The sequence below is a fragment of the Hippichthys cyanospilos genome, chromosome 14, assembly GCF_059441005.1.
Source record: "Hippichthys cyanospilos isolate Australia breed blue-spotted pipefish chromosome 14, RoL_Hcya_1.0, whole genome shotgun sequence".
In the NCBI taxonomy this organism is placed as follows: Eukaryota; Metazoa; Chordata; class Actinopteri; order Syngnathiformes; family Syngnathidae; genus Hippichthys; species Hippichthys cyanospilos.
The window spans coordinates 1,393,417-1,407,907 of record NC_142382.1 but is presented as its reverse complement, the minus strand read 5'-3'; the positions used below and the strand labels follow the sequence as shown (position 1 = coordinate 1,407,907).

Genomic DNA, 14,491 nt, shown 5'->3' with positions numbered 1-14,491 from the left:
GGAGTGCCATTGACGTCAATTCACGTTTTGTTTTTTGTTTTTTTTTTAAGCTCGGAGAAAATCAAACGTCTTGTGACAAGTGACAAATGACAGAAGCGCCAAATGATATTTTAAATCTCTTTTTAATATTTCACATTTATTTACAAAAAAGACGTGTGGCCTTTTTTTCTCACGTAAAGTGTTTGAAAATGAAAGAAAATGTATAGCAGAAGCATAAACACGCACATATAGACTTCAATAAATAACTTTTTTTGCACATTATTATAACGAAAAAAAAACGTAGCTTATGTTTCCAATAAGCTCTGCTTGTACAGTAAAGATTTTTTTTTTTTGTATCGTCTTTTAAAAGCGAGCATGTCTAGGCATTATGTGAATGATTGACCGTGACACACACGTGACGTAAATTTCAACGCGGACATTCCGTTTTGGCACAAACGTCAACGCTTGACGAGAAGACAAGCAAACAACGCGCTCACACACCAAAAGATTCAAAAAAACAAAGCCGAAAAGCGGGACAAAGTGGAACGTCGACAAAAAAGTTGCTTTTTTTTCCTTAGCACAGTGCGTGGCGATCGTAGAAGAAGGTGCCGGATTCTTAAAATCAGGTGGACAAATAATTGTATTCTGGAGCCACTTTTCATTTATAAATATGTGTCATCATTTATTATTTATAATTGAGGAAAACATTTTTTTTTATTTGATTATTTACAACAATTAAAAATATGATTTAAAGAATCTAATATTGACACATTTGAATCCATTTTAAATATTAGAAATACCTTTAAAATGATCAGTTAAATCTAAAATTCCTATAATGTTAAATTATGTATATTTTTCTTTTTGAAATAATAATTTCAATATTGTATTACAATAAATGAATTGTAGCTATTTAGATCATTGACGTATGGACATTTAAATACATTTTCAACTCAATGAAATTATTGAAAAAATAAAAGAGAATAAAGGACATTTATTGACTTTAAAATATCGCTTAAAATACCACTGAAATAACGTCGTACTTTGCACACCCCCGCGCTTATTTTTTTGTTGTTTTCACGCCCCGATACATAACGAAGCTTCATGAAACATTTGCGATATATATTTTTTAAAACCTCGGGCTGGCGCTCTTGATTTAAAGATGTACGTTTCCATTACGTCATCAAACCAAGATCACCATCTAGAGGGTCAAAAAATGATCGCAAGTGCTTCATGAAGCCTCATTTTCCGATCCCGTCGAAAATTATACTCGAAGCGCAATGTGTCTCGTTTTCCGGCTAAATCGAAAAAAAAAAAAATTGACTTTAAAGCCATATTCCTATTTTTTTTTTACTTTATAGTCAGAATTCTGACTTCTGAGAATTTTGCCTTTAGAGTGAAATTTCTTAAATTTTCTGAATTTTGATTCTAAAGTCAGAATTCTGACATTAAAGCGAGAATCCTGAGAATAGCTGGAATTCTGTGAATAAAGTCAGAATTTTGACAAAAGAAGGATTTCTCACTTTTCAATATTCAGATTTTTTTTTAACTTTAAAACCAGAATTAAAATTTAATCTGAGAATTTTGAAGTCAGATTTCTTAGAATTTTATCCGGTTCAGTTCAGTTCCATACTAAAAGTAAGTCCACATTTTTTTCCCTTTGTAGCTGGCCCTAAATCGGCCCAAAAACGAGCGTTGTGCGATTTGTCCCGAAGATTTAGCGAGCGTATCAAAGCCGGCGAGCGTTGCCACGGCGACCGTGGCTTCATGCAACAAATGAACGGGACGCTAACGCTACAAAGCCTCACGGGCGCGGCGGATATGTACACAATGAGTTGGAGCTTACTGGACTTCTAAGACTGCTTGGACACAAGGTGTTCTTTGGGTCTCCCGTTTGGATGACGGCATGCAAGTAGTGGAACGGGCTCATGGTGGGCGGGGCGGGCGGGCCGGGCGTCCTCACCGTCACCGCTTACGCCGCCGGCTTCACTGCTTCTGGGCTCGCATGCTGCCTGAACACACACACGCAATGACAAGACATGAAAAGAGTCCATTTTACAGAAGGAAAATGGGGCCAGTGAAGAAGAAGAAAAAAGTGGTGGGATTCCGGCTTTTACCTCAGAATTCTGACTTTCAGAATTCTGATGCAAAATTCACTTGAAAGTGAGAATTCTGACTACTTTGAGAATTCTCACTTTCAAGTGAATTTTGCATCAGAATTTGGAGAACGTAGTCAGAATTCAGACTACTCTGACATTGAAGTCGGAATTCCGAGAATGGTCGCAGTTCTCAATTTAGTCCGAATTTTAGTTTTTACGGAAGGATTTGGAGAATGAAGTCAGAATTCTTTTTAGTGAGGATTCAGACTTTTTCTCAGAATTTTCAGCCGACTTTTTGCTGAAAATAATGATATCTAAGAATAAAGTCAGAATTTGGAGAATGGTCAGAATTCTGACTATTTGGAGAATGGTCAGAATTCCAACCCTTCTCCAAATTCTGACCTTTTTCTCACGCAAAATGACCTAAAGGTAGAATCCTGAGATTATGTATATTTGAATTCCTCTTTTCACAATTTATTCAAAAAGCAATCCGTACCGATCCGATGCGTACAAGTGCTGAATTTTTTTCTGTGTCTTACCCCGTTCCCCTCCGTTTCTTATGTTCGTCTCATCCTCATCTGCCCCGTCGTCCACTTGAAAACAAAGAAAACAAATGAACCCGTATGTAGTATTTTGTCCATTTTGGGTCATTTTCTGCCACATCATTCTGTAAGTTTTTTGAAGCCACTCCTGCTAGTGTGAGAACTAAGTGGTTGTGCCGTGTTGAATTTCGACATGTTGTCACCATATGGGTGAAATTTCAGCTCCCTGCTGTCTTCTTTCAATGTTTTACCTTCGATTTGGAAAAATACAGCCTTGTGCTGTATTTGGATGGATATTTGATTCGCCTGGCGGGATTTCACCTGAGTGGAGCTCTTTGACCAGCGACGACATGGTGTTGGTGATGGAGTCGGCGGCCACCAGCAGGTCGTTGCGCAGATTTCGGGGTACACCTGACACCCAATGGCAACAATTTCAGAAGCAGATACAAATTCTTCGGGCACGTCGGCAACGCAGGCGACACGGCAGAAGGCCGCGGAAACGGAAGGACTCCTCCGAGACTCACCCTGAGCGAAGGCCTCCAGGACGTCGCCCCCCAGGCCCGCCATGCAGTCCTGGGGCGTGTGCGTGGGGGTGGAGCCGGCCGAGGTGGAGCGGATGGGCATGGGCATGGAGCAGCCCGCCCCGTGGCTGGGCGACGAGTGGGGGGAGCCGCCCGACTGGGACTGAAGACCGCATGGGTCGTTTGATGGGTTACTAGGCGCTTATTAAATGTTCGAGGTTGCCTGAACCGAACGACGTATGTGTGTATATGCACACGCGCGCAGAAAATGAAAAAAAACATTTGAAAACAAACTATGAAAACGCTCTGGCTGACTTCATTTTTATTTTATTTATTTAATTTCCATAATCTCTGTCTTATACTATAATTTGTTAAGGTGTTTAAAAATCTGCCCATTTTTGGCCTATTTGACCTCATTTGCTGCCATCGACGGCAAAATCCGTCAAACGTTATGAACTCGCTCATTGCCGTTGAGAGCTATAGAAAAAAAAAATCAATGTTAATTGGGCCGACAGCGAATGAGTTCAAGAACATTTATCGGCGGATTAAATGGCCCCGCCGAGTCGTCGGTCGGGGTCCCGCTTGATAGCTTGTGAAACGACTTGATTGAGCCTTCTAATTGGCTAAAATGTCAACGGGAGATAAGGGCCACTCACCGCCTGCTTCTGTTCCTCGTCCTGTCGGCCGGGGCATGGGATGGGGAAAGAGGAAACGCGTTAGCGGGCCACGCGAACACAAAGAGAACGTGAAAAGGCTTGTGATTGGACGGGGACCTTGAGAAGCCTCATGAGTCCTTCCAGCTGCACCATGAGCTCCCGCCGGCTCTCCTGCAAGGCCGACATGCGCCGCTCCAGCTCGTCCTTCCTGTGTCTGACCGCAAAAGTTACAGTTTTAGTCTGTATCGTCAGAAAAACGGCACAAATGTCCATCGGCGTTTCCCAACGTCAAAGCAATAATGAACTACCGCATTTTCCGCACTATAAGGCGCACCGGATTATAAGGCGCAGCCTCAATCAATGACATATTTTCAAACTTTTTCAATCACAATATAGTAATACTCAATGTAATAACAATAATAACTCAAATAATAACTCTCAATAGCATAATAAGTCAATGTCAATATGAGCAACCTTGTTCAACTGTAAACAGGTCAAGTTTACTTTATCACTTCATTCCCCATCTACGAATCCCAATCTCAATATTGATCCACATATAAGGCGCACCTGATTATAAGACGCACCATCTGCTTTTTCAAAAAATTAAGGCTTTTAGGTGCGCCTTATAGTGCAGGAAATACGGTACATATAAAGGACACTATTGAGAAAGTGAAATTCCAAACATTTGGGAAATTGAAAAAGATACATAAAAGGGGGACACACTTCTATATGGTGAGTGGAAGGTCCCCGACCAGTTGCGGGGTAAATAGTTGTCTCCAGCTTCTCTTATTGATAAAATATGATTTTTTTTTTTTTATTGGCGTGGTAAAGGGTATTGAAATGTTGATCATGCGGGAGGTAGCTACTTTTGAATCAAAGGGACACATACATCCGTATAGTGGAAGGTCCCCGACCAGTTGGGGGCATAAGTCGGTATCTCCAGTTCCTCTTATCTTTTATAGTGTTGCCGTTGCCAAATATTTTCATTTATTTCCGTTTTTGGGTCTACTGAATTTGTAGTGTCTCGTTGGATGTTTGTCGCTGAATCTTTTTTTTCCAGTATGAGGTGAACTTGTTACCTGAGCAGCCTGAGTTCCGTCAGGAGCGTTGGATTCTGGTGGGCCTTCTCCGGCGTGGGCTGCGACGCCTGCTCGTGCTCCAGCCGAAGCCTCTGAATCTCCTGAAGGATCTCCCTGAACAAGACGGCGCACTTGTTGGAATATCCGCTGCAGTCATTTAACAATCGTGTTTGTAGAGCTTAGGTTTCTCGTTCTTCACACCTGTTTTTGTTCTCCAGCTCAGCAATCAGTTGCCTCTGCTGCTTGTTGGCGTCAAAGTTGAACGTTAAGTCGGAGGGGGGACATTGTTGCTGTAAAATGCAGATAAAACATCCAACGTCAGCAAAGGCCCGATCATTGGATGTTTCTGGGAGACAATCGAGAGCGGCACGGTCGATTCTTACCGTGGAGTTTCCCGCCTCGGCCGCCAGGCGTGCGGCGTAGCGGGCGATGAGGCGGTGTTCCTCGTCCAGCCGGCTGGGACTCTCCAAAACGCTGCAGGGAAAAGTAAAAAACCCAATTGGACCCAATATGCACTGCAGACAGTTGCTAAAGTTAGCAAACTCAATAGCTATCTATTTAGCGAGCTAGCTAGCTTGCTAAATATCTATCTATCTATCTAGTTATTTAGCGAGCTAGCCAGCTAGAAGATAGCAATGCTTATTCAGCTAGCTAGATGGCTGACTAAACAGATACATATCTAAATAAGAGGGATAGATCTCTATTTAGCAAGCTAGTCAGCAAAATAGATATCCGGATAGCTAGCTAGAGCTCGAGATACCTGGATAATTATGGTTAGCTAACTAAACAGATATGTAGATAGCTAGCTAGATAACTAAATAGATATCTAGGTAGCAAGCCAGGTAACTACATTCCTATATATTTATTCATTTAGCTAGCTAGGTAGCCAAATCGATATCTAATTAACATGAGAGCTAGCTAAATAGGTAGATAGCGACCAATCTATTTAGCTAGCTAGCAAAACAGGTGCCTAGATAACTAGATATGTGAAAACATAGATAGCTGTTAATTTAACTAGCTGAGCAGATATCTTAACAGCTAGCAAGATAGCTAAATAGCTATTTAGATAGATAGCTATTCAGACAGAGACAGACGGACGGACGGACGGACGGACGGACGGACGGACGGACGGACGGACGGACGGACAGACAGACAGACAGACAGACAGACAGACAGACAGACAGACAGACAGACAGACAGACAGACAGACAGACAGACAGATAGATAGATAGATAGATAGATAGATAGATAGATAGATAGATAGATAGATAGATAGATAGATAGATAGATAGATAGATTTAGCTAGCGAGACAGCTAAACAGATAGCTATCTATTAAATAGATAGCTATCTATTTAGATGAGCAATGGCTGACTTCCTCCTCTTTATTTTTTAAATTAGGACGAGAAGTGTTGACAAAAAAATGGCTTTACGGGGCTAGCAGACGCTCATATGATTGGCAAGCAGGGCGCTTTTATTGCACGGCAGATGAATATTCAGCTGCCAATCCGTCCTTCTGGTCCCTGCAAGTCAACCCAAATGCTATTTTGGCGCCTCTGAAGGACTTGCAAAGCGCTCCAATCTGATGCAGAGAACAAGCGAAGCAACTTCAAAAGAACACCGGGAATATTAGCCGTGAAATGCGGTGTACTCTATATTTAGTAAGCATATCTCCAGAGGCGCCGTGGTGGCTTAATCGCCAATTTCTTGCCCGGAAAGCCGTGACACCGCCCACAGGCAAGATGGAAGCTTTGGGCAAGCGCGTTTCTGATGATGGAATAATCAAGAGGAAATTTGATGTGATTTGAAAGTTCAAATACTCATGAAACTTGTTCATTCCCTTGCTGTTTTTAACATTTCATATTCTGTTTTGAAGGGGGAGGAGGCAATGCCAAGTTCCTAAAGGGTAATCAAGAAAACAACATCACGTAAAAAGTCGTCCCGATCAGCATTTTGGAGGGCAAACAGATATTTGTATCCGTTTTGAGTTTCGGCGTCATCTGAGCATCAAAGCGTTCCCGGAGGAACCCGACGAAGGGGAACATGCTAAGAACAGCACAGAGCGCAGTCGCCATCGTCCATCTTACCTCCGCCAAGGAGAAAAGACGCCCGCCTGCTGACCCCCCCCCCCCCCAAAAAAAAAAAACACATCGGAGTCCGGGCCTCTACGCCGATGCTGCTGCTGTAATCGTCTCCTCCGAAACTCAGTGCGGATTCTCCAAAGCGCTCTCACTTTACTCCCTCGCTCACTTGCTCGCTCGCCCTCCCGTCTTCTTGTCTTTTTCGGCCACTCCCACTGTCCAGTCAAAAGCGAGGGCTTTGTCACGCCTGTTCGCCTGCGTTTATCTCTTGACTCTTTAGTAAGCATGGCGGACATGATTGGCAAATTCCTTTCCTTTGGGGCGCAAATCTGCCCCGTAGTCTGCCTAGCAACAACAGCGGCGACCTGTGCCGAACGTTCCGAGAAACCGCATTGGACAGTTTGATTTTTATTCTCAGAGTAGTTTTATGATTATTATTATCGACCTTACGTGGTAATTGCTACTGTGCTAATGCTAACCGCGAAAGCAAATTTCCCAGGTTCAACTCACGCTCGATGTTAGACAAATAAAAGGAGGGATTATCATACAATTTGAAATGTATGCGTTTGAATAACGCGAGAGAGGTTTTGAGAAGTTTCTTAAGAGTCGTATGCATGGCGCAGACCTGATGACGTTGTGAGGGGGGTCCTGGGGTCTCTCGGCCTGCTCGGGGAAGACGGGGTGCGGGGGCTCGCCCATGGGAACGCAGCCCAGCGATTTGCTGATGGCGTGGCTCAGCTTCTTGGCGGGAGACTTCTGCAAAAGAAGAGGACCGACGCCACCATAAGGATGATAAAGTTCTCCCTTGAGCAACCCCCGATTTCAGACAACTAAACTCCTCCCTCGAGTAATATTTTGTGTTTTTTTTGCGCGGCGCTGACCCAGGACGAGTGCTCCTTCATCTGGTGCTGGTTGCTGTGGGGTCCGTTGGCGTGGCCCCTCCAGAAGCAGCTCTGGCACAGCTGGTAGCCGTGGCACTGCTGGCAGCGGTAGCGGAACCCCATCATGCTCTCGCTGCGGCAGTACGAGCACTCCACCGGATGGAAGACTGAAAAGCACGCGTTACTTCGCTGGTTTTTGGGGATATATTAGGGTTCGGCTGAGATTCGAGCTTCGGGTTTAGCTCAGGATCTGGTTAAGGTTCTAGTGTAGTGAGATTTGGAATCTCTTTGGGCTTGAGTTTGGGGGTTTTAGCTCATAGTCAAGTAGGGGCTTTGGGATCTTGCCTTGAGTGATTTTTAGGGATATATTAGGGTTCTGGTAAGATTCAGGGTTTGGATTTAGCTCAGAATCTGGTTAAGGTTGTATCATGGTCAGGTTTGGGATCTGTTTGGGGTGGAGTGGGGCTTTTAGGTTTTGCCTTGAGTCATTTTTAGGGGTATGCGATGGTTCAGGTTTAGCTCAGGATCTGGTTAGGGTCCTACTGTGGTCAGGTTGGGGGTCGGTTTGGAGGGGGTTTAGATTTGACTCAGGTAAAGGCTTTGCTTCAGTTCAGGCTCCTGCTTTGAGTTGTTTTTAGGGGTATGTTAGTTCTCCGGTTCAGTTAGGAATCTGTAGTTAAGGTTCTACCGCGGCGAAGTTTTGATTCTGTTTGGGGTTGAGCTTGGGAAGGTTTAGATTAGGCTTTGGGTTTAGAGTTAAAACATTTTTGGAAATGCGAATTTGGGTTTAGAGCTAGGCTATGGTTATATGGTTGGTTTTAGAGTTAGCCTTTGATTCTGTTCAGGGTTAGTTTTTAAAATTAAGATTCTGATCCCGGGTTTGATTTAAAGTTAGGTTAGGGGATTTAGGTGAGGCTCATGCTTTGGCTTTAGAGTTGGGGTTAGAATTAGAAGAAGGTTCCGGGAAATGAGAGTTTGGGTTTGGAGCTAGGCGCTACCTAAGGTTACAGTATGTGAAGGTGCTTACAAGCTAGCAATTAGGTTTAAGTTTGGTTTTTAGACTTAAGGTTCTGATCCAGAGCTGGGCTTAAAGTTAGGCTTGGGTTTTGGATTTGGACTTTGGTTCAGCTAAGGTTTTAGGGAATTAGGGTTTTGGATTTGGACTTTGGTTCAGCTAAGGTTTTAGGGAATTAGGGTTTGGGTCTGAGCAAGGCTAGGATCCGCCTGAGGTTATGTGAAGGTTCTTGCTAGTCTACAATTGTGGGTTCATATTAAATTTAGACTTGTGATTTTGTCCCGGGGTTTGGAGTTCGGTTGTAATCGTTTATTTGTCGTCTACTGCCCGGCGCTGGCGGGCGCGCGCGGGACAAACCGTACCGTTTTCAACGTTAGCCAGCCTGTGCATGAGCGGCAGCCACACCAGGCACTGAGGCGGAGGGTCCGCCATCAACACGTCCAAAAATGTGTTCAGCGTGATCTTCTTCTGGACGCAAACACACACGCGCACATGCACGCACACAAACAAACCAACACAAAAGATTTCCACCATTAATTTCAACCTACATTATAACATGTGCAACATTTTTTTTTTTTTTTAGATTATCATCTCATTCGCTGCCACTGATGAATGTATTCGTCAATTACCTTTTTCAAGCTCTATAGTCATTTAATGTGAATTTCACACTTTTAAAGAACTTCACTTATGCACCATCACCAGTAGATGGCATCGGCGCCCCAATTTAGATGTGAGATCGGCACAGTGCGGAAAAGGCCAGATTTAAAGGATATTTTGCTGGTGAGAGAGACTGTTGAAAAAGAGTGAAAAATGTGCCCCCCTCCCCCCCCACCTGCTGCGGGAAGCACGTCCGGAGCGAGTGCTCGGTGTAGCCGAAGGAAGGTCCCTCAAAAACGGCCGTGGGGAGCTTGAGCACCTCGCGAAGGAACTGGTCGAACTTGGCGAACACCATCACGCCGCTCGAGTCCGACATCTGCGAGAAAATGTCTTTGGGTGGGGAAACAAAACGCACACGTGAAGATAGGTGAACCAACAACGCCCCCTGCGGTCAAAGTGCGAAACGACAAGCCGTGTGAACTATTATTCATTGAAAACATAAGAAGCCTTTGACTCTCCAGTCCATGAACAATGTAATCAAAAATAAGATGTCATTTTTCACAACATATGATATATATAGTATTAAAAAACAATGTAAGATGTTACATGAGGATTTAAGACATTTTTGTTTGTTTTTTTTGAACTCACAGCGCAGCTTGTCGACAATTTTGCCCCCACACATGGTGGCCAGCATGGCTTTCATGGAGAACACCGTCAACTTGCCGTGGCTCTCGCTGCACAAACACAAGCAATGAAACATCAAGCGGGATACTTGTTGAGCTTTTTCATCACTTATATGTGTTTCAATTTTGAGTTTCCATCGTGGGGGGATTTGAATAGCGAATTTGATATTTTGTTTTGCCGTGAATTTTGTCTGCGTCCACCTTTTGCGTTAGTTATATTTATTGTTCATATTTATTTAATAATAGCTAGTCAAAAAAGGCATATATTCTATTCTGTCAATTTCAGAAACTGTGTTTTACTGCCACCTGGTGGTTGCACACCTAAAGAGGAGGATTTGAGCCAGTGAAGAAAAATATTGTCAGGATTCGACTTTTTACTTCAGAATTCTCTGACTTCATTCCCAAAAATCTAAATGTAAAGTCAGAATTGTCACTTTGTCATTACTCAACTTGGGTTGACTATGAAAGGGTCATAACACTGTCAAATATAAATATATATTTACTTTCAACCCTTCGAAATGTTTAGTTGCATCAGCCCGATCCATACGTGAATATGTTTTGGGAGGTGGGGGACCTATACCCCCTTTATGTGCAAGAATTGTAAAAATACAATAATAGCAAAAGTAACTACACTGAGTATTTATTGGCTGCTGGCGCCGCCCGGTTTCGGGGTATCAAAAATTTCTCGTCCCCGGTTCGCGAGTTGCCGTTGAAAGAATGAATGCAAAAATCAGGGGAAATGCATGACAAAACCTTTGACAGACATTTTATTTTCAATATGTCCATATTTCAAATTCTGAATGGCAGTAAATGAGCCTGACATGGGCTGAATTTGACAGCTATAGGTTGTACCTCTCGTTTGCAAGCGTTTAGAAGGGACGGCGGGACCGCATAAGTCGTCATGTTTTGACGAGCGCCTACCTGTCGTAGGTGGCCACCATGAAGTTGAGCAGCAGGCCGATGGACTGCTCCACGTTGATCTGGTGCGTGGTGGGCAGCCGCTTGTTGAGCTGATAGTAGATGGACGACAGGATGGTCTCCAGGCGCGACACGTTGATCTCGGCGTGCTGCTCCAGCGTGTTGAGCCCGTTGTCCCGGAAGGCTTCGATCATGTTCCACACGTCCACCAGGTGAACTGGGGACACAGAAGCGCATCAGCCCGGGTTCCGGGAGTCCCCCCCCCCCCCCCCCCCCCCCCGCGCCTCTTCTCACGGTTGCATCGCTTCTGCACGAATCGCAGCTTGCACGCCGTCCTGTACGTGGACAGTCGGATCACGTCGAAGTTTTGAGCTCCTGAGCGGGAGGACACAAACATTTGGAGGACTCTCTCGGCGACGCGAACGAACGGAGGTAACGGACGGTCGTCCGCTCACTCATCTCCATGAAGAGCTGCCTCTTCTCCACGCCGGCTTTGCCTCGCTTGCCGCCCTCCTCGATCATCCTGGGGCAACGCGGAAAAAGGAGCCGATCTCTACTGGCGTCCCAAAAGAGGACATTTTATGTTTAAATAATATTTTGTCCACGGAAAAATATTAAACATAAAATGTCCTCTTTTGGGGTTACGATAGAGATCTGTTTGCAAATAAAACCATTATTAAATTAAATTATTAAATTAAACCATTAAAACCAATTATTAATAAATATTCTTCCACAAAAAAACAATCCACGTAAAGTATCAGACCTGCTCTCAAAAAGTATTATGATAAATACTTGTCCAGGGAAAAATATTAAGCATAAATCGTCCTCTTTTGAGATTACACTAAAGATCCCATGAAAATAAATCATGAAACTAATTCAAATACAAATATTCATAATAATTTTGTTTTGGGAGTATTTTTTTCTGGAAGAATATTTATTAAGGACATTTCATGTTTATTATTTTTCTCTGGACAAATAATAATTATTATTTTTTTTTAAGAACAGTTCTGACATTTAATGTTGCTTTTTTTTGGGAGACAAATTTTCGTAATAATTTCTTTTCAAGAGCAGGTCTGATACTCTATGTTAATTTTTTGTGGACGAATATTTATAAATAATTAAGTTAATGGTTTATTTGTGTGAACTGTAATCCCAAAAGAGGACATTTTGTTTAACATTTTTCTGTGGACAAATAATAACAGGTTTGACATTTTACGTTGATTATTTTTTGTGGACAAATATTTATTAAAAATTAAGTCATTTCTTCTTGATAACAGAACTCTTCTATGATCCAAAAGAGGACATCTTATGTTGATTTTTTAATTTTTTTGTGGACCAATAAAAATTAAGTTTGAAAGGTTTTAAAGTTTAATAAATCAGACAAAGATGGCATGTCTGAAGTCTATTTTTTTTAAAGCCCAAAAATGCTTTGCACTGGTTGATGGGAATTTATTTCCCAGGCGGTACATCACAAGCCAGCGAGTCATGAGTAGCGGCAGCCGCCGCTCACGCTAAAAACATGCTAGCACAATAAATAAATGACTCCTCATGTGCGAACATGAATTGCTCATCTGAAGTGTGGGAGAGCTCATCGGTGGATTATTTTTAGCAAAGATCCCAGCTGGGCCGTTTCAACACTTGTTGTTTTTTCCATTGCCTATGCTAACGGGTTAGCAGTGGCTAGCTCTCAACGGACAACAAATTATTTGTTGTACCTGACGGTGGCTCGGCGTCACGCAAATTGCAACTTTCTCAACTGTGAGCCTGCAAAGAAAGGAGATATTCCATGTAACAATATGTGACATCCAGGACAGTCTTGCATTGAAATAATATCGGAAAGTAAATGGGTAAATCCATACATGTTCATCGTTAAAGTAAATGATGGCAAAATAATCAATGCATTGCTTAATGATTTGAAAATAAATTGTATAGACTTTGAATCTATTTTACTCACAGGATTAAGTCAATAATCATTAAATACAATATTTATTTATCAATGAATTGTATCAAAAATGATCATTTGTTTTATACTGTATTAGTGTAGATGCTCAAAATAGTTTCATTCATATACAATTTTAACAATATCATAAATGAATATATCAGTATTTTAAATCAAGTGTCACTTTTTTATTATATATTTCACATTTGTTCTATTTTACATATGTAAAATTATACAAACATAAATCATAAATCAAATTACAAATACTAATATTAGTGTTTTAAAATTCGAATACCTGTACTCGTGAACAAATTAACAACAAATGATCAGCATTAGAATTAAATTACATTAAAAAAATCTAAACAAGCAAAACCAGAAGCTTAATAAATACATATGCTACGTTTTTTTGTCTTTTTCTAAAAAAATCGAAACAAGCAAAACATATATTTAATAAGTACGCATTGACGACATCATCAGAATGCAATAATAGTTGCAGTTAATAGAAAATATAGTCTTGAAAGTTACATATGTAAACGTATACTTATCGATATATATATATATATATATATATATATATATATATATATATATATATATATATATATATATATATATATATATATTTATAAAATTACACGTTGATGAATAATACAGATAAAAACGTAAAGGTTAACAGTTCGACGGAAAATATATTGAACGTAACAACAATAAAGCCGCATATTGTAATTCAAGCGACTGAAAAAAAATGGTTACGCATGCGTTCATATCGTTCTAGCTACATATAGTATATGTATCCCAAGCATCATCTCAGTTATTATTTATCTGTGTGGCGAGTAGTTACATAAATGAATTTCAATTTGATTTGTGTTGTCAAGAAAAGACTGCACGGAAAAAGCCCGCTTGTGTGCTGGTGCATTTTTATGACATAATAAACGACGGATGACATCATCGCTGCTGCTGCTGCTGCTGCTTCAAGGTGCATTCACGTACCAACCGCACCTTGAGCATCGGCTTGACGCTGCTGCTCTGCGGTATCTCGCCAAAAATCAAGCCCATGACGCGCACACAAACGCCACATCTCCCCACCGGTGACGTGATAATCACGATACGATAATCACAAATGAGAAGATGAATTTCTCTTACCGAAGCCCCGGCGAGCGACGAAACTGGCCGCACTTAAAGCACCGTCAGCACCCGCCGCTGTATCAGCGTTGGCATGGATGTTTAAAAAAAAAAAAAAAAAAAAAAAAAAGATAGAGCCACTCTTGTCGCCTCACGGCAGTCAGAACAAGCGTCTAGGACCGACGTCCGTCTTCGTCATCGTCGTCGTCCCGGTTCTCTCCGGTAAGCCCCGGAGCATTTCGGTGGTGCTGGCCGCGCACACTGAGGCGCCGCTCGGCATAGTCGGCGAGCCAGGCGGCGGTGGCGGCGGCGGAGGAGAACCAGCTGCCATGCGCGGTCACCTGCTCCTCTGCGCGCATGCGCACACGCGCCCTCGTTAAAGGC

The 14,491-nt window shown here is 42.3% G+C and overlaps 1 protein-coding gene across 4 annotated transcripts; it reads right to left on the bottom strand.

The window, feature by feature from the left end:
• Nucleotides 1-103: 103 nt before the first annotated feature.
• On the bottom strand, nucleotides 104-14,448 carry dtnbb (dystrobrevin, beta b). Of its 4 annotated transcripts, none has more exons than XM_088432770.1 (19): nucleotides 14,129-14,448; nucleotides 12,762-12,810; nucleotides 11,502-11,602; nucleotides 11,341-11,421; nucleotides 11,050-11,263; nucleotides 10,094-10,179; nucleotides 9,681-9,835; nucleotides 9,211-9,316; nucleotides 7,834-8,000; nucleotides 7,578-7,708; nucleotides 5,257-5,347; nucleotides 5,075-5,163; nucleotides 4,874-4,987; nucleotides 3,912-4,008; nucleotides 3,795-3,815; nucleotides 3,142-3,301; nucleotides 2,939-3,028; nucleotides 2,615-2,668; nucleotides 104-1,988 (listed from the first exon to the last, which is right to left on the bottom strand). In XM_088432770.1, the coding sequence occupies exons 3-19, from the start codon at nucleotides 11,566-11,568 to the stop codon at nucleotides 1,963-1,965; spliced, it is 1,749 nt and encodes a 582-aa protein (XP_088288896.1). In that variant the 5' UTR covers nucleotides 11,569-11,602; nucleotides 12,762-12,810; nucleotides 14,129-14,448; the 3' UTR covers nucleotides 104-1,962. The 4 variants fall into 4 exon arrangements, with proteins under 4 accessions (XP_088288896.1, XP_088288894.1, XP_088288898.1 ...); XM_088432768.1 differs by having other exon boundaries at nucleotides 11,502-11,569; XM_088432772.1 differs by having other exon boundaries at nucleotides 7,578-7,705; nucleotides 11,502-11,569.
• Between the last annotated feature and the right edge of the window lie 43 nt (nucleotides 14,449-14,491).

Coding starts and splice junctions, on each gene's coding strand:
- dtnbb (XM_088432770.1), bottom strand. CDS start 11,568: ATGATCGAGGAGGGCGGCAAGCGAGGCAAAGCCGGCGTGGAGAAGAGG. Junction 11,264..11,340: donor CGTGCAGAAGCGATGCAACC/GTGAGAAGAGGC, acceptor CTGTGTCCCCAG/TTCACCTGGTGGACGTGTGG. Junction 9,317..9,680: donor GGACGTGCTTCCCGCAGCAG/GTGGGGGGGGAG, acceptor GTTTGCGTCCAG/AAGAAGATCACGCTGAACAC.